This window comes from Triturus cristatus, chromosome 9 (genome assembly GCF_964204655.1).
Source record: "Triturus cristatus chromosome 9, aTriCri1.1, whole genome shotgun sequence".
Lineage (NCBI taxonomy): Eukaryota > Metazoa > Chordata > Amphibia > Caudata > Salamandridae > Triturus > Triturus cristatus.
The window spans coordinates 937,309,962-937,336,670 of record NC_140592.1 but is presented as its reverse complement, the minus strand read 5'-3'; the positions used below and the strand labels follow the sequence as shown (position 1 = coordinate 937,336,670).

Sequence of the window (26,709 nt, the reverse complement as noted above, 5' to 3'; positions counted from 1 at the left end):
CTATATAAGGACTTAACCTATACTGTCGAAAAAGTCACTTACTTGTAAATCCCAGTTCTCCAGCAAATATTTCATTATTAAACTCATAAAAAGACCCCTATCACCCACTACCCAGGGAAATTTACCATAATCAGTTATTTCCATAAACTACAGGCCTGAGGAAGTATGCAGGAAGATGCGTCTAGCCTGGATAGCTCGAGCTTTCCTTACTCATAATGATCATTAAATGGTTTATATCATTAAAAAAGCAAAAACACTGCATATTCATATAAAGGTAAAAACTGAAATTCACTGCCAATGGACTAGTTTGGAAGCACACACCCTTTATAGGGGAACATTGTAAAATAACCTTCAATTTGAATAATATTGTTTCTGACTGTGAATACCAATAGGAAGGTTGAGGTACTAGCTTCATTTAAAAGTGAAAACTAAGTCAGAGGACACTATAACTTAAGTCCCTGGACAACAGACAGCCAATGGACTAGATGATATTTTTGGATTGGAGGATGTCCTCTATAGGTTCCCAAGGTATCCAGTCTTTGGAGATACCTATAGGTATGGCATTGGGCCAAAGAAGCAGGCGATGACTCTTCTTTTCTGTATAGTTATGGCTGAAAAGTAATGCGGGCCAGAACACCTGCAGCACTAACTCCTCACCCAACATTCTGGTATGAGCACCCATCATCAACCCACAAAGCCATTCTCCATTGTACACGAAGGTGTCAATGCCCACTTCATATCTGTGATTGTACACTGCACTTAAGTCATCTGCACGCACCCTGTCAATGACCCATCCCAAGCACAACTTCCCCAGCCCCACGCTCCTTTATGCCTACAAAAAGGTGGCTCACAAGTGCACCATCCATTCTCATCCACGTTAATGAACAACTCATGCAACAACAACAACCCTCTGTCCCTTCCACGCTGTTCAACTCACAAAGCCTAGACAAACTGTTCAATACTGACATTTTGTTTTCCACTATATTTGATGAGTTTGTACAATAAGGCTTTCATGTCCTGTGCCACCCTAGCCTATGGGAAACGTGAAGAGATCTCACCATCAATAAAAAATGTCCTTTCATGTTACCCTCTTGCTTCCTCTCATAACACACACTGAAATGTTTCTCAACATGCTTCATGCTTGCATCCACACATCCTTCTCCATATAGGGCCTACTCGGTTGCAACAAAACCTTTCTGTATGACATCTCCAACCTAAAATTCAACACCTCTATCTCCAGCAGTGTCAAAACTTACTTTTGAGAGGAGGAGCCAAGATGGCGATCGGGACGGCAGCGTAGGCTCCCGGCTCCGTGAACCTCCACATCCCGCACAGATATCCTGCATGTGATCCTTAGCCTGCGCTTTATGCCCGTGCTGGGGACCGAGAGCGGCAACTGATCGTGTGATTTTGAAGTTTCTGGCGGCGATACCGCCGGAGAAATTTTTATTCGAAGTTTGCGGCCTGTGCAACCCTGGAGCCGGGACCTCGGGTGGACAACATGGCCGGGCGGCAGTTCAACAACAGCGGCCTTTGGTGACTGGGTGGAGTCGGAGTACCGGAGCGGTGCGAATATTGACCTGAATTTCGCCGTGGTCACTCCTACCACTAAGCGTAGCGGGCCGAGTGCGTGCCCGAGGTGGCAGTTCCGGGATTCCCCGGTAAATTGCCTGAGCCTTCGCTGGTGAGCGGCCCGGACGCTGCCCGTAACTCGTCCCGATTTTCGCGGGCTGATCCTGGAGTTTCACGGACGCTGCTCCGTGGTGGGGATGACTGTTACCCGTTACCACACACCAGATACATATTTTTGCTTGCCCCCGGAACCCTGTTTCCAGTGACTTGGAACTTGAGGTGCTTGTGCCTGGGTCCCGGTCCCAATCTAGAGTGGACCTACCCGGCGGCCATCTTGATAGGATGGAGCCTATCATCCTGTACTCTGGGTCTCAGCAAGATTGGGCGTGTGTGACTAAGATGAGCGTGCCGGGGCGAGCGCCGGGAGCTGTGCTGGGGTACGGTGACCTTCTCGAAGCTCTCGGTGCCCTTCATTCCACCATGGTTCACGGCGCCTGGGTATTGGGGAGAAAGCTCGATGGTGTGGCTTCAGCGTTGGAACAGTTGAGCTCTCCCTGTCCCCAGGTACATAGGGACTTGCTACACTTTGCACAGGAGGACAGTGTCGTGGCCGCCCCTGTGAATAAGGAAAAGCTGGAAACTCCGGGCAATGTGCCAACGTGTGATCAGCTGGCTGTGGGCCTGGTCTGTTCCGGAGATTTTGGATCCGAGCGGGGGGTGGTGGCCTTGCCCCGCGCGCAGCCTCCGGCGACCCAGGCAATATTCCAGCAGTGGTCGCCGGCTCTGGCTGATTTCGCCTTCCTGGACCTTGTGTGCAGTGCGGACCCTGGGGCAGTCCTGGGAAAGATGATCCTTCAAAATGCTGACTGTGTTGGTATTCAGAGTCGTCCGCCCTGCATGTGTGGTTCGCTCCCTGGTCTTTTCTGGACGCTCTACTTCCTTGTAACATTGGACATGGCACTGGGTCGATGGGTATGCATGGGTAGATTCGCAAAGAGTGGCCAAGGATAAGGCCGATCCTTCAGCGGTTGTCATCTAATGGGCGGGCGGGCACAGGGGTTGCGCGCTCTCATGGCATAACCGATAGTGTGGTAGGTGTATAATGCTCCCCAATATTCTTTGATATGGTCGATATTGTGTGGTTTACTGTTGCTTTGGGGGAAAACATATTGTGCGGGAGGGAGAAGCCGGGGGCATGTTTTGAAGGCCCTCCTCCAGTTTATTAATATTCTCTCTACCCCCCCCGTCTGGTGGGGTTTCTTTTCTTACTCCTTTTTCTCTCTTTCTTCTATATTTCGGGTCTGGTTCCGGGGCGACAGGCACACTGCTGGGGGGGGGGGCCGTACTCATCTGCAGAGGTGCAGGGTGGGGGGTCGGGGGAGGGGATTCTTTAGTCTTTTATTTTTTCCATGGCCTCCTTTTTCTTCTCTTATTCTTTCTTGTCTTCTTTTCTGGGATCAGCATGGTAGGTCTCCTTCGCCGTAAATTACTGCTTCTTCATGTGGGCCTCAATTTCCGTGGTGTTTTCTGGGTCTTAGGGCAGGGGACTGCAGGCGTAAATGGCCGTGATATTCTTCCCCATCCTGAATCGCCTGTTCCAGCGCCCTTGACTTGATAGATTGCTGCTTATTGTTGACGTTTACTATTCTGCCTGCCATCTTTCGCTGCTGGGAAATTGTTTGGCACCTGATCCTTCTATTCCTTATTACAAAATGAAAACCTTTTGTATCCTGGTCTCCTACTTGGGCTGTTCAGTGGCCACGAGTATATTAGCATGGAAATTCTGATCCCCGAGGAGCTGCCTGTGATTAACAATTGCCTTGTGTTACTCTGATTGCTTAGCGGCCGGCCCCGGGGGTTGTAGGCCCATATTTGTATTTGGTTGAAATGTCAATAAAGGTTTTTTTTAAAAAAAAAAAACTTACTTTTGAGACTTTCAAATTTCGAAATCATGAAAGACTGGCCATTATACCCCTTCCATCTTGTAATCCAGAAACCATTACACAAGAGATTGCCTAACGCCTCTAAAATAAATCCCATCTCTTTCAAAAGCATCTCCTCCACGAGATCTTCTACTCTTTCCATGACAGAAAACCCTTGTTGATGCACAAGTTCCACCTCTCTCTACGAAAGTCAAACCTAATCTCAATTCTCCCTGGTATTCACAGGACTTCGTAGCCAACAAGCACATCAGCCAGAAAGCAGAAACTACGTGGAGCTCTTTCAGCTCCCCTGAATAATTATTTGCTGATCTACAATCAGTCTTCCTAAAAGCCATATTAAACGACAATAACATACCATCCTCCCTCATCAGATCCTTCCCTCCTTCTGCCACTACCCTTTACCTGGACATCAACTCCTGATCTGCATTGATATTATCATTCTCTCTGAAATCTAGACTAATAGTCACCTTGCTCAAACCCCCATACCTGTACCCAGATGACTTCACAAACTGCAGCCCCAACATCCTGCAATATTACACAATGATCAAAAAGCACTGAAAGCATATCATTCCAATTTCTTAATTTCAGCTCTCAACCATCAAACCCTTATTTTCACCACTGATCGTCAAAGTTAAATGACTCCTTGTTAGAACTATTTCATACACAGCTGAATTAGCATAAACAATTATATTTATATGGTTTAATGAAATGTTGAACTTCACTCAAAATTAGGGCATGGCAAACATGGTAAAAAGCCAGAGATGATTAGAGGTATTTCTGACATGCTGATGTCACTGATAGTGCAGCATGACAACAGTCCACAATAACAGGTTGTTACTATGCTAAATACTGAGGGCTTCTTCGAAGACATACATTGGGAGTGCCAGAGATATATTGGTTGTTAAAATCTTCTTGGGTTAGTCTTTTACCACTACCTGTGGTATTAACCAGGGCGAATTTACTGTCTTAGATCAAGTTAATATAATATGAATGAGGATTAAACATGTAGTTGAGTTATTACAACCCAAAATTCATCCTCTTTACCACTGCAAATCATTTTTTCTTCGCACAAATTCCTCTAGGTAATATCTAAAGGAATTCATGTGGGAAAAGACCAGAGTGCTGTAATTTCACCCATTCTGGAATCCAATATTAGATGGAAACATCATTTAAACATGATATTGGATTTACCTTTACTTGTGTACTTCCAAATGACTTGAATACTAACTGGCAAGAATAGTGTCACGCCATAGCAATGAAAATAGAAAGGTGTTCAGTTGTGCCCTGAAGTTCAAGTCTTGTTTTGCCAAAATTGCTGTGGGCTGTTGGGTTCACAAGAGCCCACTGAGATCACAAATTGTTTGTTTGTGGACATTGTGTTTATCTTGAAAGGGAGAGAAAATTGGCACTGGTTGATTTGAGAAAAAGAGATAAGGAGTAGCCTCATGTATGAAGTCTATTAAACTGGCCACACTAAAACAAGTGCATGATCTTCAAACATGATAACTTAATTCACCAAACATAAATAATCATGGGGGTTAAGACTGATGCTCTAAATAAGTGCAAATCCTTACCTCAGATTTTTGTGTGGCATGAAAGCTTTCGATTTCTCGCAGCCTTGAATCTGCAGTAAGCCCTGAAAGACAAATGTTTTTCTAATTAAATGTTATCCAAGCTGCCACCACACAAAGCATACAAGCGGTCTTCTGACTACATTCATAGAAACAAAACATTTTTGTGTGCTGTCCATTGCACATTAAAGTTCAGATTGGAATCCTAGGTTGCATCTTAGATAAAACTCTGGCACTGCAATTTACACGTTAATCTCAAAAGGCTTAGTTGTATTCCTACATCACAGGCTGAAGCCTTTTAGAGAGTTTGCCCTTCTAGTGTCTCCAACAGAGCGTCTTACCACAGTTTGTCTACAACAGAAGTTTGTAGGAGCCCCTTTCATCCCAACCACTATCCAGTCTGCAGAATGCCAGCCGTCCCAAAGGATCTGCCCTGCTGGGTTCTACACCATACATACAGCGATGTTTCACTGAGCGTATGGCCTACACCGCAGGAATACATTGCATGCAGCCAATGTAGTAAAACAAATAAGGTGTAATTCAGATGGCAATAGTAAAACACTGTCTATTTCAGCCAATGCTTACTTTGTGCTGATTGTTACAGGTGGCCAGCAACAGCACTCATTGAGTGTCATTAACTTTGAGCAAGAGAGGGAGGCAGAAGGAACAGGTTGGGGCAATAGAAAAACAGTGGTAAAGGACGAATGCCGGTTTGAAAGTGTGAGATAAAGAGAACGGTGGAGGGTCGTAGAAGACGTGTGAGGTGGATACAAAATTAGACTGCACCGATATTCGGCACCAACAGTGGGCTCCTAGGGAAACAATACATTTTTTGCTGTTAACACAAACTATGCACTGGTCCTAGCATTTAAAAAAGAAACAATAAACATCTACCATTGACATTTACCCTTTCTATTCATTTGTAAAGCATCAATATACACATCCCATTCCAACAAAGGTAAAGGAACTAATCAGACACGCACAAAGCTGCAATTTGTGCAGTGGCTGTGAATCTAGTCTCGCTATAGAGGGTTCAAACCGGGCTTAGGCTCTTAACCTAATGTATAACCTAAACACCTATGCAACATGTGTGATCAGCAGAAGGTAAACATGTATGAAAATGCGCATATTATGAATAATAGAAATGAGTTTGCACATTGAAAAAACTTTTGAGGTTCTTGTGACATCTACAAACCACTCGGCCTTGTGGCTTACAGAGTCATCATAACCCCTCAATTGCAATACAGGGCCATATTTCATGGTTACCCATTATGTCCTTGTGTAGATATATTTCCCCCAAAAAGCAGGCAGAAGGGTACACAGGGTGCAACAAAGAAGCTGGCACTCTGCCAGCTGTTAGTTACTTTATTCCCTGAAACAAACTGTGATGGTGATCAAGGCCGTAATGAGTGAAACTGGGGAGAACCGATGCTCTTTTTTGGGGAAGTAAATCACTAACCATTGACAGAGTGAGAACTTGACCAATGTCTGTTTTGGGGAATACATTCTATAAAGCAGCTGACAAAGTGCCATTGTCCTCGTACATTTTCCTGAGTGAAGTAAATCTTAAATTGAATCTGAATTGGACTGTATCAGGCATGCAAGGCACGTTTTTGGCAAAATGGCACCATCTCTTGCACTGTGCATCCATCAGAGGATAATCGAATTCCCACTTGACATGAGATTTATTTATTTTAAGAGTTTTATAACGTACAAAGAAGACTCGAGAGTATCAGAGCGCTGTATAGAAAGAAACCCACATACTGTTACAGCACAGATAACAACCCGTACAATATAATGAAAAATAACTGTACACTGTCCCCAAACCATCCTGGGTGGGGGGGGAATGATGACCTGCGTTGCTATAGTAGTATGTCTACAGCACAAGGGCTTCCTTTATCCGACCCTTCCCGAGTCTCCGGTGTCGGATCAATCAGGTCTGATGCTGAAATGGAGATCTTATGGAAAGAATCTGTCAAATAAGATAATTTTGACTTCTTTCGGATAGGCTGATGTTGAAAGGTTTGCTTGCGTTTCTGGAAGAAGAGTTCCAAATTCTTGGGGCTGACAATTAGAAGGTGCGGTCATAGGTCTTCTTTTTTCTGAATCGTGGAGGTTCTAGTAGGAAGGAGCTACTACTCTTAAGGGAGCGGCTGCTTATGGATGTCAGATCCCATATCAGATTTAAGGGTGTCTTATGGTGGAGGGCTTTGTGCATCAAGCAGCTATCTTCAGCTCACCATTGCTTCGAAAGGGATCCAGAGGAGAGATTTAAGAGATGGAGTGATGAGGTTGAAACATCCCGATCCTATAATCAATCTTGCTGCTGCACTGAGGATTGCCTTAAGTGGTGCAGTTCTTCCTTTCAGCAGACCTGTTAAGGTTGCAACTCCAGTAGTGTAGTCTGGAGATGACCAGGTACTGTACTGTTATTTGGAAATGTGGAGGTGGCATATTTAGTTTTACCTTCCTAAGGATATTAATTTGGAAAGAAGCTCCTCTTGTGGCTGCATGTTGAGACTTTTATCCCGAGGGACTTCGTTGATTCGATGATAGGTCGCATTTGAGGGCACTAAGGTGGGTAATCTATTATTCGGCTGTTGGTGAGCTGTGTGGTAGGGATATGAGTAGGAATTCTGTTTTCAGGGCATTCAATCTGAGGTGGTACTGTGATAGCCAGAATTGAGTTTTCAGAAGTGTGTCCTTTAGTCTTACGAAGTCTTCCGGGGAGGAAATCTTTAGATAAAGCGGAGTGTTATCCAGGTACATATGATAAGATAGGTTTGCTTGTTTGAGAATCTCGGTCAGTGACTCCATATAATGGTTGAACATAGTGGGGGATAGGGTGGATCTCTGCGGTACCACCAAGTGTGATTGGGGATAGGATGTAAAGTGAGCCTGCAAATCAAGTGGGCTTTATAGGGCAGTAGCCCCTAATAACCTAATCAAGCAACATGTCAAATATCCTGTTCGCACAAGGGCATATCAATATGGAAGACAAATAGCTCATGAGAAGGTACCGGCTGACAGTACAAGCATTGTAAGTCACAGATGGTCTATGGCATGGTTATACTAGGGTAGTGTACAGCTAGTGCCAGTAAGCAAGTCATCAAATTCCCCAAAAAATCAATTGCATCGAGGCATTTCAGGTTCCAAAATTACAACAACATTTTATTTGAAACGCGTAATTAACACCTTTTGGTAAATTTCAATAGTTTTATGAGAAAGTCATTTGGCTTCTGAAAAAACATATCTCCAGATACCTCTAGAAGTGGTGTAGCCTTGAAGACAATTCTCTCACTACATAAAGCAATAACCTTCTTAGAAGCTCTATGTGCTTGGTCAGCCTTCACTTAGAACGAAAGGTGCAATGACAGTTCTTTGCTATTAACTTGTGGTTAATGTTCGCAGCGTGCATTGAGAGGGGAATGCTAGAAGCAGAAAATCAAGGTAAGTGATTGTAATTTTCACCATTTCAAACTGGTACACAAAGAGGCAGGAACATAACAGTTCAAAATGATGCTATAGATTCCAATGTATCATATTAAAAATGATTCCCAGCATTATACAATCACAGCTCCAGATTGCCAGTGTTTTGGGAGCCGATATTCGTTAATAAACGTTGGCTCTTCCTTTTCAGTCGGAAGCCAATGGCTCGTGCCATCTTTAGCTACGCCCATTCTGACAGATGTTTTAATTGACATTTCTCAAGAACAGGTAAAAAAGAAGTACAAGTCTTGATTTGCAAGCATTTTCTCCAAACGTAGAAAAGCAACCTCTACAGTATGAGCTTTTCTGTATGTTACCCTCAGCTTTAGGACAGGAAATAGTGGAGGGTGTGTATTAAAAGGCGTTTAGGAAATAATTTGAACACACTTTGACAGTCTGCGACTATCATAACTTGAAGAGGTAGGAGTGCATGATCTGCAGGCAAAACAGCTGCAACTACCAAATGCCTTAAAATGAGGTATCATGCTGGGAATTAATGTGTGCATCAATGAGAAAAATGGAAACACTAGATAGTGTTTTTTTGCTCCCAAAACCTAGCAGTGTATTACATTTTAGAAAAACATTACCTTGCACAGAAGGACAAGAAGTCAGATACGACAGAGACAGAGTCAAGTGGTAACATATCGGGAGTAGCCAGAAATTAGATTAACTCTGCCCAGCCCTGCCCACCCTTCAGGTGCACTTCAGCTGTTGTAAAATTCCCCCACAGCCAAGTGCAGGTAGATTCATGTTATATTTGGATGTGAAAGCGTGAAATGCATATCTTTCCTGCAGCTCTGAAGCAGTTAACTCAGCAGTAAATGCAATATGATAAAACTACATTTAGCAAAAGGCAAAAACACTATACTGGCATAAGGAATAACAGATTATCCACTGTATTGATTCTTAAAGGCTCCGATTTTGGTTTAACATTCAGAAAATGGCACCGCAAACAATGAGCGTGACAAAGGGGTGGACATTTTAAAAAGTGCAGCATATGTGATAGTGGAGGCGGCCGTGAGAATGAATGCAAGGTGAAATAGTGGATGGAATAAGCGTGTATATGGCATAACTCTGTGACTCATGGTGCAAGAGCGAATTCGGAAAGAGTGGATGAGGCTGAAAGTGGCTAGCGGGGCAAAAAGCATAACAATAATGAAAGAGTGGATGGGGCAAGAGAGTTGCCCTGCAGAGAAAGTAAGGAAAAGAAGAGAAGTTGCTGAGACCAAGAAAAAGTAGTTGAATAGCAAGTTACAGACTTTTAAATTCTGCTGTGCCTACTATGAGTAAATGCAAGAAAAGGGAGCAGACTTCTTCCTGTTATTTTGTGATATATAAAATAATTTTATTTATATCCCTGCAATTATTTTTAAATTCTGCTTTTCAGATATTGACGCGTCCTAAAGATCTGGACTGAGACAAATATTTACATGGGAACATTTGGCTCCTGTATCAAAGAAAAGTAGGCAGCAGACCGGATAAAAAGCATTAGCAAAGCTAATAAGGTATTAGTTTTGCCAATGGTTTTGACCACGTACAGCATTCATAAAATGAAAAAAGCACACAAAGAAAGCTTTTGGTGTGCTAGCCACGGCATTTTGTAGGTGCACACAGCACCTACGAAATGATGCAGCTGCTTTTTTAGGTCTCGCCTGAGCCAGCGCGCATGCGCTGCCCTGCGTAGCTTTTAGTAAGGACTTTAAACTCTGAACACACGCTCATGCGTGTGCTTCGTTTTTGGCTCACCCGCTATTTTCCTTTGAGTGCGTCTTTCTAAGAAAGACAGCACGCAATTGGCCAAAGGCAGGTGCATGGCCCGCCTTCTCTCTCCCCTGGCCTAGGCGGCTCGGGAGCGAGCATCAGCACCATCTGTTACCAATTATCGCGCCCGCATCTTGCGTTTGTGTTAATTGGAAACAGATGGCGCTGGCCAGAAGACTAGCTTTAGTAAATGAGGGCTGCAGTCAGTGTCACGCCCTCTTCAATACAAACGTTGACATCAGCGCTTGTTTTTCCCCTTCTCCGACACTCTTATTCGCTCTCTTACATGACAGCGTGAATGTGTGCCCTTTGTTGTCTGCCAGAGCGTGCTGTGTAAGTGCTGTAGGCTTTAGTTTAGTATGTCAAGATAAAAAGGCATAATTGCTAAATATGCAAGGCGTCACGCAGCAAAGCTTCAAGGTGCTGCTCTACAGCTATAAGCTCTCACAATGTCAAAGTCAGAAAGGCTAGAGCAACACCACAAGGCCTTGGTGTGGGGACTCCTGCTCTGGCTTCTGGACTTTACCTCCAGATAACTGGTCACTTCCGGCCAGGGATCACAGAAACCTGTGTCCCCATTGCTTCACGCACACGAACAGAAGCACACATTGCCCAACGGGAATGCTCTTTGGGCTAGACGTTCTGCTGGCACAGCTGGATTCCGGGGCGCAGGGCATCTTATTTTAGCCCCGTTAAGCCACGGCCCAGCTCCAGCCTGGCTAATGGGCCGGCTGTTTGTCTTTACCACCGGGTGAAAGGATGTGGGCCTCGGTGGGATTACCGAGGGCAAGGCTCCTGTGACCCGGAGAGGAAAGCCACTGATTCTTTAACTCCACTCTGAACACTGCAGCTTAATTGACGATTTTTACACATGGACAGAAAGAAAAAAAAAAATCCCAAAAGTTCACCTTCAATTAAAGTCCTCGTTAGAAAAAAAAGTACTCACACATAGCCCAAACCTCACAAAAGCAGAGAGGGAAGGCAGGCACCTTTTATCTGAACCCTCGGTTAAAGTTTTCATTAAAAACAAGCATTGGCATAGCCAATAGGTCTCGCCTTTGGGACCTTGTAAGTAAAACAAAAACTGAAGTAGAAGACTTCACGTTTACATTTACTTCGTATTTAGGATGCAGTAAATGTAAAAGTGAAGTCTTACACTTCCGTTTTTTTTTTTTACTTATAAGGTCCCAAAGACGAAACCTATTGGCTACGCCAATGCTTTTTTCGTGTTAGTTGGATTGTTAACTGAAAAGAGAGAGAACAAAAAAAACAACAACAAAAGAATTGAGAAAAAGGTGTTTTTTTAACGCAGGTGCGGTGGAAACAAACGGTGGGGCAAAAGTAACATGGGGAGACGGGTTGAGGGGAAGCAATACCTGTGCATGGAATTTTAAAGTTGGTGAAGTAATCAACATTAGGGAATGAGTGGGGGTGGAAGCAACACGGGAACAGGGGTAAAACATCACAGGGTGCAGGTGGAGGATCAAACAAGCAAAACGAAAAAACAGCAACATAGAGCTGGCACACAGGTGAGAAGTCCACGCTGAAGGGGTGGAGACGAAACACATTGGTGAGAGAGATAAACACAGAGCATGGCAGAGGGAAGAAACGCACACGAGGAAGACAGAGCGACCACACGTGCACTCTCGTAGATTGCTTAATCTAAAACACAAAAGTACTGCCTAAAAAGTAAACAGAGGAAGGAAATAGTAATGTGTCCATGCTCCAGGGGCGAAACAATTACAATAAGATGAAGGAAAGCCCACAGACCTAAAGTATAAGAAGCAGGCAAACGAAAGTGACATTGAAGCCAACCATTAAGTAATTGGCAAGCTCAAAGCCCACTGTACGATAACAATGCCTCGTAACCTTAGCCGAGATCTAACAATGAACAAATGAAATAAAAAATGTGGATTGAGATGGGGAGTGTAATGGGACAATAGCAATACCTTACTCCTGTTAATCAGCTTACATAAACATACAGTAACAATCGTGCTGTAGGTCACTAAACAATCCAATCTTAAAATCCATTTTAATAAGGGACAGGGGTGGTCTAGTGAGACAAATGTGCAACAATGAGAACTGGATTTTTATCCTGGTCTTTTACAGGTGATCCTGGCATGTCACCACTATGCCTTAATCCTGCCAGTTAGCTAATGGTAAAGCTGACAAGTGATGGACTCTGCTCCAAGTCTGCCCTTCTTTCAGCAATGAATTCTGTAAGTGATTGCAGTGCAGAGACGTTGATCCATGTTAAATGAGAAACCTTCAGCCAGACCTGGCTTTTATTCAAGTGCACCCTGGCTTCTGGATTTGCAAGTTTGCGTATACTGTTATAAGGGTGGGTTCCCACGTCTCTATATGGGATACGAGGTTTACTAATACAGAACAAGCCATGGGTGTCACACTTGACGTGGGGCTACTAAGCAGATATAGGACTGTGGAGGGGCGGTCGGAAATAAGGCTTGGGAGGCTTGTCCAGTTTTCTTATGATGGCTTTTATTATTAGTAATTAAAGCACAAAACAATTTATATAGGGATGTGAACAGGTTTCAAAACCAGGGCTTTGCAGCTGGTTGGTCCAACATTTAGTCTCTCTTTAAGGATAGTGAAACAGGGTAATAGGTCTCCTCTTCTCTTTCCTTCCAGGTCCTGGTTGATGGTCACCACCAGTGCCCCTTAATAAAGGTTGCAATAAATATGAAGTTGCTATGCAGTGAGGCATGCTTTCCTTAATCCGGTCCCCAGTCATGATCCGGTTTCGCCACTCTCTGTTGCTCCCGTCACAATCACTAGTGTCCTACGTCTATAGGCGAGAACCCTCCTATGTCTTTGGGGTTTGGGGAACTGATTTTTAGAGCCATCAAAGCCCCCCTTCTCTAACACATACGGTGCCCATGTGTTGCCTCCAGATGCCATTTCCACTCATTAAGGCCACACAACAATTTGAATGCCTTTAAGGGGTATGCTTTCTTCCCCCCTTCAATGTGCTCCCGATCCCCCTGTGAGTGCCAGTAGCAGCCCCCTTCCCCTTCACTCACCGTCATAGTCACAACTCTCCAGAGCTGTGGCAGGCGTTTCCATGTGGGCTGGTGGTGTCCACCACTCCTCCAACCAGCTCTGGTCTTCCTCCTCCGTGGTGTCCTGGTTGCGTCCCTTTTTCATGCATCGTGGAACCTTCCTCCGGTCAGGTCCTTACCTTCCCAGGTCCCGGAGTAGTCCTCTGGATCACTCTTAATCTCGGCGTGTCCTCTATCGGCATCTCTCCCAGTCTCTACATTTGTTTTCTTCTGGGATTCTGAGAGACTATCTTGTTTGTCTGTCTTCCTTTTCTTGGCTGGGACTCCTCCCTTTAGGGCCTGAAAGAAGTAGTCCTTCCTTAGTTTCAGCTACTCTTTTCTATGCCGCGTCAGCCCCTCCCCTTCTCTAACATGGAGTTTGTTATCTTTTTTAGATGCTGCCAGCATTCATTGGCCATCTTCAGGTGTACGCCTCCCCCATATCAAGTTAGTGGGTCGGGCTGGGTGTCTGAGTCTCACAATGACATTTTGACCAACAAGCTTTTTTATTTGCACCTGACGAAGGGGAGCGGTGGAATAGCAACTTAAGTTTCTATCCTTAACTATCAAGGTTTAAAGTAACCACATCTGTCAGAGGATGCTGTTGGTGGCCAGGCAGTAGGGCTTAGTTCTGTCATTTTGTAGCTTGTTGCACTGCTGCTGTCACAAATGCTGATGCGCTGGGATTTGCAACACAGGCAGAGTGGAGACCCTGTTGCGACAGGGGCAGGCACCAAGCAAGTGATGGAGGGAACCTGAAACACTTCCACTACTGTGAATGTATGGTGACCCTGTTCTGTGTTTGCGCAGCATGTCTCAGAAACACAAAGTAGTAACAGCTTCCTTGACTTTCAGAGCTGTGCTGCCTGAAGCTCATACAGTAACTCGTCAAGCTTCGGGGCATGGCCTGACTGCCAAGCATGGTAGCCACACCGTAGTAGATCTTCAAATACCTGAGCTTGCTTGACCATACATGTGGGAGCGGTCGAGGAATCCTGTTAACGCTGGGCTCTGAAGAACTGCAGGATGCCGTGGACATCTGCAGGTGACCGGCAGTGACCTCAGGGATTCAGTTATCGGGCCCTACTGTCCATTGCTCTCACCCACTGAGGACGCTGTGCCAGGAGACAGAGTGCCACTACCTGGTGAGGGTTTCCGTTGGCAGAGAAGAGTCCCTTCCCGGCCCAGAGAGCATCTTTGCCAGTCAATTGCCTGGGCCTTGTGGCCTGCAGCTTTACTTTGCTGCGCAGACCAGGCTGCGCCCTTGTGCATCTCAACGTGTCAGGCATACAAGCCGCCCTCCTCTCCTCCGCATGTGAAGACTCCTGAGCTCATACTAGATAGTGAGGAGACGCACACGACCCTGACTATGGAGTGAGTGGCCACGACGCAGGCAGCAAATACTGGGCCATTAATATGCCACTTAGTGTTGCTGCTGGTGGCACAACCAGCCCCGTGGTTTCTCTCGGCCTCGGAAGCTGGAACATGTGCCCTTCTACTGCCTCGGGCCCCTAAGGAGGAGAATGCTGCTGCTCTATACGACACCCTAGACTGTCCTGTGTAGGGTGGAGTGGAGGGCCCACTGGCTTCCATCATCTGGACTGCCACTGCCGGGGCCCTCTTGCTGCTCTGGCTGCGTGAGTGAGATTGGGAGGAGACTGTAATTCCTGGTGTTTCCTCCAGCTCATTCCTGGCAACAACCTTTGGAGACTCCATGTCTGGTTTGCCACAGGGGTCTCTCCTCCCCAAGGCTGGCTTTAGTCCCACAGATCGATACTTGCTGTAATCTACATTGACTGCAAGGCTGCTCGTGCCCCCATACTGGACTTCCCACCGGGAGCGGACCATGAGCAAGACGGGTCTTTATTAATTCTGTCTCCTCTTCCTCTGGCACTTCTACTGAAACACATCTGCCCTGTGACTATTCTGTCCTTGATGGATGAGTAGATCTAAAGATAAATGTCGTCCACCAACTACCAATCTCTCAGCCACCCAATATTGATTGACGACGCATGGCCCACTCCAGGGTGGACACATGGCTTCAAATACCGGCTGCCCTATAAGTGACTATCGCACAGTATTTGAGGCCAAATTAGACTCCTTCTCTGCTGACTTGAAATGTTTAAGTGAAAATCAACATAACTGTCTGAAAAAGTTAGTGTAAACTGCACTGTGCTTTCTGAACTCTGACCTTGTACATAGACTCTCTCTAAGCAGATGAAGCAGGTTCTGGATTGGCTGTGCAGCGCCGTAGGCAGACTGGATGATGCTGAGGGACGCTCGTGTAACAAATATATTCCTATAATAGGGCTACCGAAGGACATTGAAGGAACTAACCCCACAGCACTCTTCGAGAATTGGTTGACAGACATCGCCCCCACTTTGCTGGTGATAAAAACAGCCTCAGAGGGTCCCTGCACGGCATCCCCTGCCGGGGTGTAGCAGAGACCCACTGAGACCCAGATTCTGAACTACAGAGATCACAATGCCATCTTGAAGGTGGCTAGAAAGAAAGGGGTGATTAAAAGAGAGAATGCCTGTGTGATCTTCTTCTCGAACTGTACTTTGGCCACTCGGTACCAACGGGAGTCCTTTATACACAGCAAAAAGAAACTCCGAGGTTTGGGCCTTAAATATGTTTTCCTATACCGGCAAAGCTCCACATCTCCAATGGCCAACTGTCGCATTTCTTCACACAATCAGAGGAGGTGTGGGATTGCATGGAAACTTTTGAAAGTGGACCTGGCAGGCATGCTCCTACACCCTCACCCCCTGCTCCTGTGAATGTCCAAATCTCAGCAACTGTCAGGAAGTTACATCACTATGCCCCGAGGCGGCACGGCCCTTCTCATGCCCAGGGATAGGTACTACTCTCTCTGTGATTGACACACAGGAACTATTGTTCCTTAACCTTCTTAGCTTGGGGAACCGCATAGTTACTCTTATGTTGAAATCTTTTTTCTTTCTGGTTAGGGATTTTCTTTTTCTTGGATGGATATGTTGGAGATTTGTCCAATACTTGTTACTCACTGGCTGCTACTACACATTATTACGGCACGCCGCACTGCTCTCTCTGCTACCCCGTAATGTTCAACATTCTCAATCCTTACGCGTATGAACTCCCTTCCTACACCACTACTCTTATTCGTTGCCACATATATTCATATTTCCTGAAAAGTCAGGGGCAGGAACTCACCTCAAAAGTGCTACAACATTCATGCGGCACTGGTTTGACTGCAAATTCAATTGGCCTTTCTACAACAGACACATCTGACAACAGATGAGGTCTTTCGACTACAAATGAAATGGTGGGCCGGATATATCTAATCCCCACGGGAGAGTTAAGAGGGAAAAGAACACAAGTACATCCTCCTGATTACATCATAACACGAAGGTTACCTAGGTGCTGTAGGAATAAGTTAATCTTGTCCTAGATGTAAAGGTAGTAGCCTACAGGGTCAGGCATCCTGACGCTACTGCAATGGCTGTCGGAACAGGGGAACACAAGGCGCATATACCTTGTCCTCCGTGTACCTGCGGACTGCGACTCTGCCAGAGAAAGATCTCTAACCCTGCAAGTTGACTGAAGCCTGAGGAACACTCTTTGCAGCCAGAGGAGGTCCAGCCACATGTGACCAAGTGATTAGGGGCCACACCGTCAAATGAAGACTAGGACAGCGCAGAATAGTGGTCGGGCGGCCCCTGACGGCATCCGCTCAATTTGCCTTTGAAATTGATGGGGGCACTGAGAAGCAGACCATGGAGGTGGACCCGATGATCACTGGGCACTGTGGGACGCTGAGGAGATCGGGCCCGCCCTGCCACTCCCAAGACGATCGGCAGCACCTTTAAACTCCTAGAGACCACACGGGGTGCCTCAAGGGGACACGGAGACCCATGTAGTTCCAAAACTGGGGCCGCAAACAACCGGCAGTGACTCCGACAACGTGGGACTAAACACAAGAACATTGGACACTGCGGACCTGCAACTAAATTGGTGGGGGCCCCCCTTCCATTGACCGGAGCCTAGGTAAGAGCTAAGACACCAGGGACCCGGAGCATTTACATACTGCTGAGAGGGTTTTGCATGGAGCCTTGGATCGAGCCCAATGTCTGTCTGCATAGCCAGCTTTCGTACTTCGTTCCCTCCACATGGACTGATATACAGCGCTGCCATGGTTGCCATTGCTGAAGGCGACATGAGCTGGGTTATGGCCAATTGACACCATAATTATATAGCTCGGGGCCTCGATCCTGTCAGCAGCCAATACCCGAGACAAGAATGAAGAGATGCCAGTGCTGCCTTTCTTCCCATAAACCTGCCCTGGACACTAAGTACTCCTGCGGGGGGATTTGGGGGATACCAGCAATATGGCAAGAAATTTGCGACGAGGCCTGCCAGGGTGAAGACCCTATCCCACACATCAGAGTAGCCACACGATAACACTAGCTAGGAGAGAGGGGCATCTAAAGGTAGTGGGAGCCTACCATGCATGTGCCATCTTGATATACACAGATCCTAAGTGAGTAGGGGTGACAGCCCAGCAGCGGCTTGGACCCTTGGGGGTGCTACTGTGGACCTTCACTTCTTGACCAGTCCACACATAAACGTTCCCCCGTAACTGCCAACAGCAGTAACAAAACCTCGAGCTAACAATCTAGCTCCTAAGCTGGCACACCCAAACTCCCAGCAACCAGTCTGGTGATACTGGAGGGGCAGATATCATGGCATCCCCTATACAACTGCAGACAAACAAGACATAAGAATGGTTTCGGTAGGCATGGGACTGTTGAGAGCAGAACACCACCAGCTGGCAGATAGAGTAAAAAAGGCCGTAGTTGCGATTGAGGAAATGTGTCCAGCTCAGCTAGACCTCACCCGTCAGGTTGCAGAACTATAGGACAGAGAGTGGATATTGGAGCATCGAGCAGAGGATGCGAAATGCAGTACGTACTAGGTGAAACAATGTCCGCATCGTGGGCCTCCCAGAGGGTGTGGAGGGAGACAAAATGGTGTCCTACCTCGAGAGCTGGATGAAGACTGAAGTCGCTCTAAATCATCTAAGAAAGAGCACACAGGGTATTGGCACATCCTCCAGCCCTCGGCAGACCACCACGCCCGGCGGTAGCCAAGTTACTGCACTATAGGGACAGAGATGCCCTACTACAAATAGCTTGCGCAGACAGCCAATACCATAGTGGTAATGGAAAGGTCTCCCCGTTTCCAAATTAAATGGCTGCAGCAAAAGCCAAGAAATCCTCGTACACCGAGGTTAAAAAAGCACTTAGAGACAAAGGCCTTGAGTACTCTCTGAAGTTCCCCACCAAGCTTAAAATTATGTTGGACAGTAAAACCCACTTCTGTGAGGAACCAAAAGAGGTCTGAGACTGGCTTGAGGTCTATACGGCGGGGGCACCTTTGGCGAACTCTCAAGAAGTGCTGACAGAAAGCAAGCCAGACCCAATAATAAAAATGACCCTGAAGGAGCAAAAGTAGAGGTGTACTGAAGAATCCAACCAGGACACAGGCGGAGCACGAGAGAGCGGAGGCACTCCAGGCGGCGGCAGACATTGCTGTACAGGCTGGACTGGAGTCAGAGATCGGCTCCACATCAGACAAGCACTCATCAGACTCTGAATTAGAGGGACCCATCCAGGATGAGGGAGGTCTCCCAGTAGTGACAGTACAATTAGTGGACAATTTGATTTCTTCACACAATGTCAAACACGTTTCGCTGAGCCACCCCATGCTTCTGTCCGGGTACCTTCAGGTGGCTGGGGGCCTACCAGAGAGACTTATGGGACAATAATTGAGATCATTGCTGACAGGATGAACTTATTTACTGCCCCACCTAGAAGGGGAGATGAGCTGATTACTCAACATTATATCCCCCGAAAAACGTTGATGTTACCCAGCTACAAGCCCAACCAACAAACTGGTGTAAGAACCATTTATTGGCCGGAGCAACAGCTTGGGCATTGGATTAATATGGTCTGCATCCCACCACCTGACCCCTTATAGGAGCCCTGTGGAGCTTCGCTCATGACTCAGTTTGTCTTTCTGGTAATATACAGTTTGAGGGGGGGTGGGGGGCAGCTGTTGCTGCTCGGCCCTGGGGATAGGGAGTTTGCTTTTGGAGGGTTTTTGTTTCTAATTCTCGGGGGGATTAATGTATGGATGGAAGGGGGCATGGCCCCAGGAGTGGCCTGGGACTCGCTAGACATAGTTCAAGATAATGCTCATTAAATGGTTAATATAATCCAGGGACTCGTTTGCTTGACCTGGAATGTACAGGGGGATGAGATCTTCATGCAACATCACAATATCCACAGGTTCTTGGGCATAGACCGGTCCACATAGAAAAGCCATAGGAAACTCACCTCACTGGGATGGAGGTGGAGCGCCTATGCCGTAGATGGCATGGCCAACTGTATGCCACAGTCTACTCTGCTTATGCAAAGGGACACTGGTAGGGGTCAGGGCTGGAACCCCGTTTGAACTCACACACTCACTGATTGACAAAGAGGGAAGGTATGTCTTAGTGAAAGGCAGATTATTAGGGCGAGTGGTGACTCTGGGGAGCGTTTATGCACCCAACCATCCCCAGCTCACATTCCTCTAGTAATTGCCTGCCCTGCCGGAACAGCTGGTGGGAGAGTAATTTCTCCGGGGGGGGGGGGGGGGGGCTGGGGGGGGGTGGAGCTGGAGGGACTTCATTTGTGTCTTAGACATACTTCTAGACTGAGTACCTGCCCATAGAATAGCAGCAGGGCTCTGTGTTCGGAGAGGTTGTGCCAATACGAGACCATTTACTGAATATCTGGGAATCTCTCTCTCCAACCACAGCCCTCTTGTCCTGAGGTTTCACCCGCTAGGTGACAGACCGGCTTCAGCTAGTGGCACTCGAGGACAATTGCTACAGGGAGTCTCTCCACACAGCTATCACAGAGTACTTCACTACTAACCAAAGTTCAGCATCAGCCGCCCTGATGGAATTGGAGGCCTTTAAGATTGTGATTCATGGGGCGTTTGTAAGGAACTTTATAAGGAACTGCATACATTAGACAACACCAATCATGCATTAAATAACAATTTAAGGTCCGACCGCTCTACTCACCGAAAGCTTCTAGAAGCAAATGAGCAATATAATACTCTCCTAGACTGACTGGGATGCCATGACTATACGAATTACATAGCTAAAACTCAAAATGAAGAGGATAAATCTGGGAGACTATTAGCATGGCTCATCCGCCCTGAACTATGCGGCACACCTAACAACCGCCAAAGAGGCGCATATCTACTCTCGAGGGCCCATTAATGACCAATTGCCCAGAGGCAATCCCAGAGTGCCTACTGAACAACTTACTAGACCACATACCCCTCCCAACCTTGCCTCCTGGGGCATGTGCCCCACTTGAAGGACCAATCACAATTCAAGAAATACGACATGCCGTTAAAGTGATGGCAAAGCCCCACGGCCAGATGGACTTCCAAAGGCGTTTAACCCAACCATCTTCAGTACTCTGGGTCTGTAATTAGAAATGCTCTACACTGAATCCCTGAGAATCGGCCACATACCAGATTCCACCAGGAGTGCCATCGTCAAACCCTTCTCCCCAAAATATTTCAGGCGCACCTACCACTGCCTTTCATCCGTTATCTATGCTCAACCTGGACTTTAAGATCCTTAGTAAGGTATTAGCAAGCAGACTGCTCCCCTACATGCTGATATTAATACATAAAGATCAAAACATCTTTTTTGCATATTCTGTGCCCTAGTAAGCCAAGGGCATGACACTTAATGGGGAGGTATTAATAATGCACTGCGGCCGCTAGCTACATAACCGGAAGCTTTGGAGATCTCCTTGCTGGCTCTCCCTCTTGGAATGCCTCTCTTCTGCTCCGTTCTGTGCACAGTAAGCGATCCAACGTCCTTCGTGTTGCAGCACGGCGCTCATTTTTGCTTTCACAATGGCTTCTGCGCAAAGTCTAAAGCAATAGTTCTCGCCTTTAATTAAGTTAAAGCCATTTGCTTTGCTATACAATACCATAAGCAAAGCAAATGTCTTTAACTTATTCAGAGGCGAGACCTATTGCATTTTCAATGCTTGTTTATCTAGTGTCCATTCTATAATCCCAGCTCCACTGTGCTTTTATGTTGGTGAGAATTATTTTTCAAGCTCCACTGCCAGTTGAGAAATGTCCTTAAGGTCAGATACTCTAATCACATAAGCCCTAGTTCTAGCCTTTTTGCTGGTACCATGGAATCTTTCGATAACAAGCATTTCAACCATTTTCCCATACTGAATTAAAACTTTCTCTACTCCCCAATACCAACAACTCATTCTATATACTAAGGGCTAATACCTCATTCTTTCTTTTATATGACTTTATTAGTGAAGCCCAGAGTAAACGTCAATATATGCGAATAAAGTAGATGAATCATTGGGCACAATGGTTCTCTATTACATTAACCTTCCTTGCCCAATGGGCTTTTCAAGATAGACCCTTTGTAAAAGTAAAAACTCAAGTAAATTTAAGATTTGAATACATCTGTATTTTAATCACCCAAACGTCAGGACACTTTCAAATCTTTCCTCCCTATACACTAAAACATTATAATTTTTGAACATTTATTTCAAGTTTGCCATATAGGGAGTACTCCGAGAGTTCGATCTCTCTGTGCGGGCCATTAGGTGGTTAATTAAACATGGTGAAATAATCAGCAAGAAGCCTGGAAGATCTGCCACAAGTAAGTTAAACAGAGTTAGACCATTAATATAGCCTTGTTTTAGACTATTCTTAGATGCTTTCTGACACTGCTCCATAAAACCTAAAACAACCTGTATCAAATAAAGACTCTAACTAGAGACTTCTTGCACATTTCCTCTGTCAGTATGACAGAAGACCATAATCTGAATTGAGATTTTAAAATCGGAGGGAAAAATATAACACTTTAATTTGTGAATACTTGTTGGTATTAGTTAGCGAATGTTCCAAGATATGGGACTGAAAGGAAACCTACGGCTCTTAAGAAGTCTGGCAAATATAATGAGAACACCATAGTAAATGCAATAAGTAAGGCAAATCCTGGGAGCAACGACATTATATGAAATGGAGAGTTACTTAAAAGATAGGAAATTTAGCTTATCAAGAAGAGGCAGATCCTCACGGGTCTTCAAGCTGAACATTTATAGCCTAGGTGTACTGGTGAATGAGCAGCTCTGATCAGTGGCCCTCCTTTTTAATCAGGTTGTGACCTCTCCAGAATAAAAATAATTATAGAGGATTCCCTTACCTGTTTTAACCCACACACCACATCTACATCTTACCAGGCCCCTAACACCCACGGCACCTATACGGCAAGGAACAAAAGATCTCCGATAAAGAGCCCCTTTATGGGTGCCCGTCGATCAGTGGCAGCATTCTACAGGGGTCTAAATTATACTTTATAAATGCATTATTGAATTGTGCGAGGAGCAGACCCATATGATGAAGCATGACACCTAGCTTGCTGGGTGTGTGAAGGTCCTAGTTCCGAAAGGAGGAATTTCCCACCTCCCCGCCACTCTGAGTACTCAGCAGGTGGCCAACTTGCCACCCAGGAACACCGTCCCTCTTTTACCTTCTAGTTCTACCCAGGGCAAGTACGGTGGACCTTTATCAAGCCCTCATTGTCCCCCTTGTTGTTTACTAAACTCACTATATGCCATCATTTGCACGATTTACACCTGTGTATTCACTGCTGTCAGGTCTCTTAGTGGATCAGTTCAACGCACAGAAACCAAGACAACAATCTAATGCATTAGGACATCGCATGAAATACTCTCAATGGAAACAGTGCCCGTGATAACTGACTGCTAAATCTGGTATCTAGTCCACGAGTAATGAAGCATCTTCAGGGACAGCTTAAAGTAGGCAAGTAGAAGGCTGCTCCAAGGAAATCATGAATCAAAAACAAAAATAATTTCCTAACATAACTCAATGAAAATGACAAAGCTGCCTGCTAAAGTAAATATTTGGAAGGCTTACATGTGCCCTTGCACGACCCCCTAAATTTCTGCTTCCGCTGACCTCCTCTTTGACCTACACAGACCTTATTTTGCCTCAGCGGGATTATATTAAATGAAGAAAGTCATTCACACTTACATCAACTACAACCTGTACAGGAGACCATTGCTTTGACAAAAAGTACACATTTTAAAAGCTTTCTGATCAGGTAAGGCCAAATTCCCTGGCAGCAATACCCATGGAGGGAAAAGGCTCTCTCTCATAGAGTGCCTTTATGCATTCAGATCCTTGTAAATACCAGTGAAACATGATGGTTATAGACCGCATTTAAGATAAAGCCAGGATAATGTTACATTTTTTTCCAGATCGTTAAGAAGCAGATATAGCAAACAAGAACATTTAAAGGCAAAAATTAAATTTGTTGACACTTCGGTTTGGTTATATTTTGCTTCTAAATCATAGTTTATCAAAGTATAAATCATGATGTTAGTTCATACATCCAACACAGCAAGTAAGCCTTGTCTCAGTTTAACTTGAATAGTTGATGCATGTCCTGAGAAACCTGCCAAACTGTCAAAGAAATGGCAGAGTGGAATTTCCCCACGTAGCCCTTTCCAGGAAAAGCAGAGCAGAATGTTGGCTCTAGTACTAGTAGTTAGGGATTTCCTTCTGCTGTGCCTCATTAGTGTACTCCCCTTTCGATTGCAAGCAGGTTGAGAGTGGAGCTCTTGCAAGCAACCAGAGCTTTTTGCCATCTTGGAATTGATTGAAAAAGTACGAGTATGTCAAGCCAAATTTCGATGGGGTTGATTTTCACATGGCGACAGGGTATAAATTCCTTAAACCAAAGTACTCAGTTTGGTGATGTTACTCTGTGGTAAATGTGGGTGCACGTCTATGTAGGAAAATATCTTACAATGGGTACCCTTAATGCTTAAAAATAGTGACAAAAGGAACAGAAAAGTCACAATGTGGTTCCGAACTGGGGCCATATGACCGTGTAGCATTTTAGCAAATTGAAGGCTTTCCTAAGCAAGAAAACTAGCAAGGAGCTGTTTTCTAATGCTCTCTCAATGCCTCACATTTGAGCAGACCCTGCGTGCTGGTTGGAGAAGTCAAAAGAACCAGTGGGTGCTCGCCCTACAGTTATCACACTGCCTGCATGCTCCTCTAGCCCAAAGTGCCCAGGTGACCTTTGTCTAAAGTATCCTGGGTCATGTTTGTAATCAAACCATGCAAAACGTCAACAGCATCTTTTCTGTACATTTTTTTAATTAACTTCCCAAGAACCACATGAAAGCCATAACCATGAAGAAGGCCTGACGTCACCAGACCCAGCGCTTTTCCAGTCTCTGCAAAACTCCCCATCCCCAACTCTCACAAGCTTTTTCTGAGCTTATGGAATCCGTACAACCTGAAGGCTCTGTATACTGTGGTCAAAAAAGTAAATACGTCTTTAACCCCTTCCATGCGGCGCGAATTCCGCCGCGGTGCTGACCGTTTCTTGCGCGGGCGGGCTCATGACGGAACGGTTCCGTCATGAGCACAGCTCAACCGACGCTCATGACGGAACCGTTCCGTCATGAGCATGGAAGGGGTTAATAGAAGATGCAACTGAGAGCAAAGTCACTAAAAGTCACTGAAAGTGTTTTTTTTCTTTCTTTCTTTCTTTTGCCTCACTGCGGTAACCGAAACAGTGGGTCCAACATCTTGGAGCCCTTAGGAGAGATAAGCCAGTGAAGCTGCTTTGGGAACTTCTTAACTGGTAACAAGAGAAATCCATATGCACAACTGTCTTCATTTAAATGCTCACAAAGCTAAACCTCCCAGCCGTAAAGACCACACAGGCTCAACATCCAGCCTAACTTTGGCCCAGGACCCACTGTAAAGAAGCTTAACGATACAGCTTTCCTATCCTCCCGACCACAAAAAAGAACAAGCATTGGCATAGCCAATAGGTCTCGCCTTTGGGACCTTATAAGTATTTAGCCATGCAACAGTTGCATAACTAAATACTTGTAAGGTCCCAAAAGCGAGACCTATTGGCTATGCAAAGCGGCCGTGCGGGATCACGATCAAACATCAAAGCGGCCGTGAAAGTAATTGCGGTAAAGCGCGCGCCCGCGCACATGCACTGTAGCTCTAGGCTGGCCTGGTAGCACTTTTTGGAGCCCTCTCAATAAGTCTCCTCAGACCAGCGCATGCGCTGGGTCAGGCGAGACCTAAAAAACGGATTGTTAACAGCAGCCCATATGAAGAGAATCTCCATTGACTTACACTGTAACAGTTAAACCCTTCCATCTACTTTCTTTTAATCACTTTTCTTGGAAGTGTTTGTGGTGGTTAACAAAGACAATAGTCTTTTCTGGCGTACAGTGACCCAAACTAGAGCGGATAATAATACAAATAGCCACCAACGTCATATATCAGTTGATAAGTGGGTATCCCATTTTTCTAAACTGTATGAGCTAATGACAGATGTCCCCCCAGGTTCTTGTAGTAACACAGTGCCCTTTATGGGCTCTCTTTGTTGTGATACCACAGAATTCAATGGTCCAGCTATTACTTTCAGCTTAGAGGATACTGCTTGTGCCATTTCTGAATTAAAAGCTGCTAAGGCAGCAGGACCTGATAAGATTCCAGGGGATTTATACAAATCGGAACCTCGGATCTGGACAGTCTATTTTAACCTACTTTTCAATGCTATAGCGCGATGGGGAGAGATACCCGACTCCTGGAGAGGGACAGATATTGGCACAATATACAAGAAGGACGATGCATGCGAACCCTCGAATTATAGGCCAATTAGCCTAATCAAGAATGCCCAGAAGATTTTTGCCTTCGATCTCATTCCCTGTACCAATTTGTGGCACATCCTAAACAGGACGGGAGTTCCTGGGAATTTGATCCATCTTATGTCCCAGCAGTACAGTAACAACTATGCCCAGGTACCGTGTGGGCATGCGGGAGAGCTAACCAAATGCATCCCTATTCAGCGGGGTGTACGTCAGGGGTGCGTCCTTGCTCCTACACTCTTTACCCTCTATATAAACAAAGTGGCTAATATTCTGAAGGATTGCAGAAATTATTCCCCAACACAGAATGGCAGCAAGGTACCGATTATTTTATTTGCTGACTCCCCCCTCCTCATCTCCAAGACCCCAATGGGACTCCAGCTCCTTGTTAATAAACTCACAGATTTCTGTGTGTCAAGGGGTCTGGAGCTCAATGCTAATAAAACCAAGTTTATGTTGTTTGGGAAGGGAGTGGTCAAAAATGTAATCATAGGAGGGGCACACACT

At 45.6% G+C, this 26,709-nt stretch overlaps 1 protein-coding gene and 1 long non-coding RNA gene across 3 annotated transcripts in view; one reads left to right on the top strand and one right to left on the bottom strand.

The window, feature by feature from the left end:
* LOC146799103 (uncharacterized) overlaps nt 1–26,709 on the top strand; it is a 109,364-nt gene that overhangs the window by 46,192 nt on the left and 36,463 nt on the right. The window lies entirely within an intron of this gene.
* The window catches only part of TRIP11 (thyroid hormone receptor interactor 11), a 417,310-nt gene that overhangs the window by 365,513 nt on the left and 25,088 nt on the right, over nt 1–26,709 (bottom strand). For both annotated transcript variants that reach the window (XM_085626513.1, XM_085626514.1), the window contains exon 2: nt 5,090–5,151. In XM_085626513.1, coding sequence (XP_085482639.1) covers nt 5,090–5,151 — 62 coding nt within the window. The remainder of the gene's footprint in view (nt 1–5,089; nt 5,152–26,709) is intronic.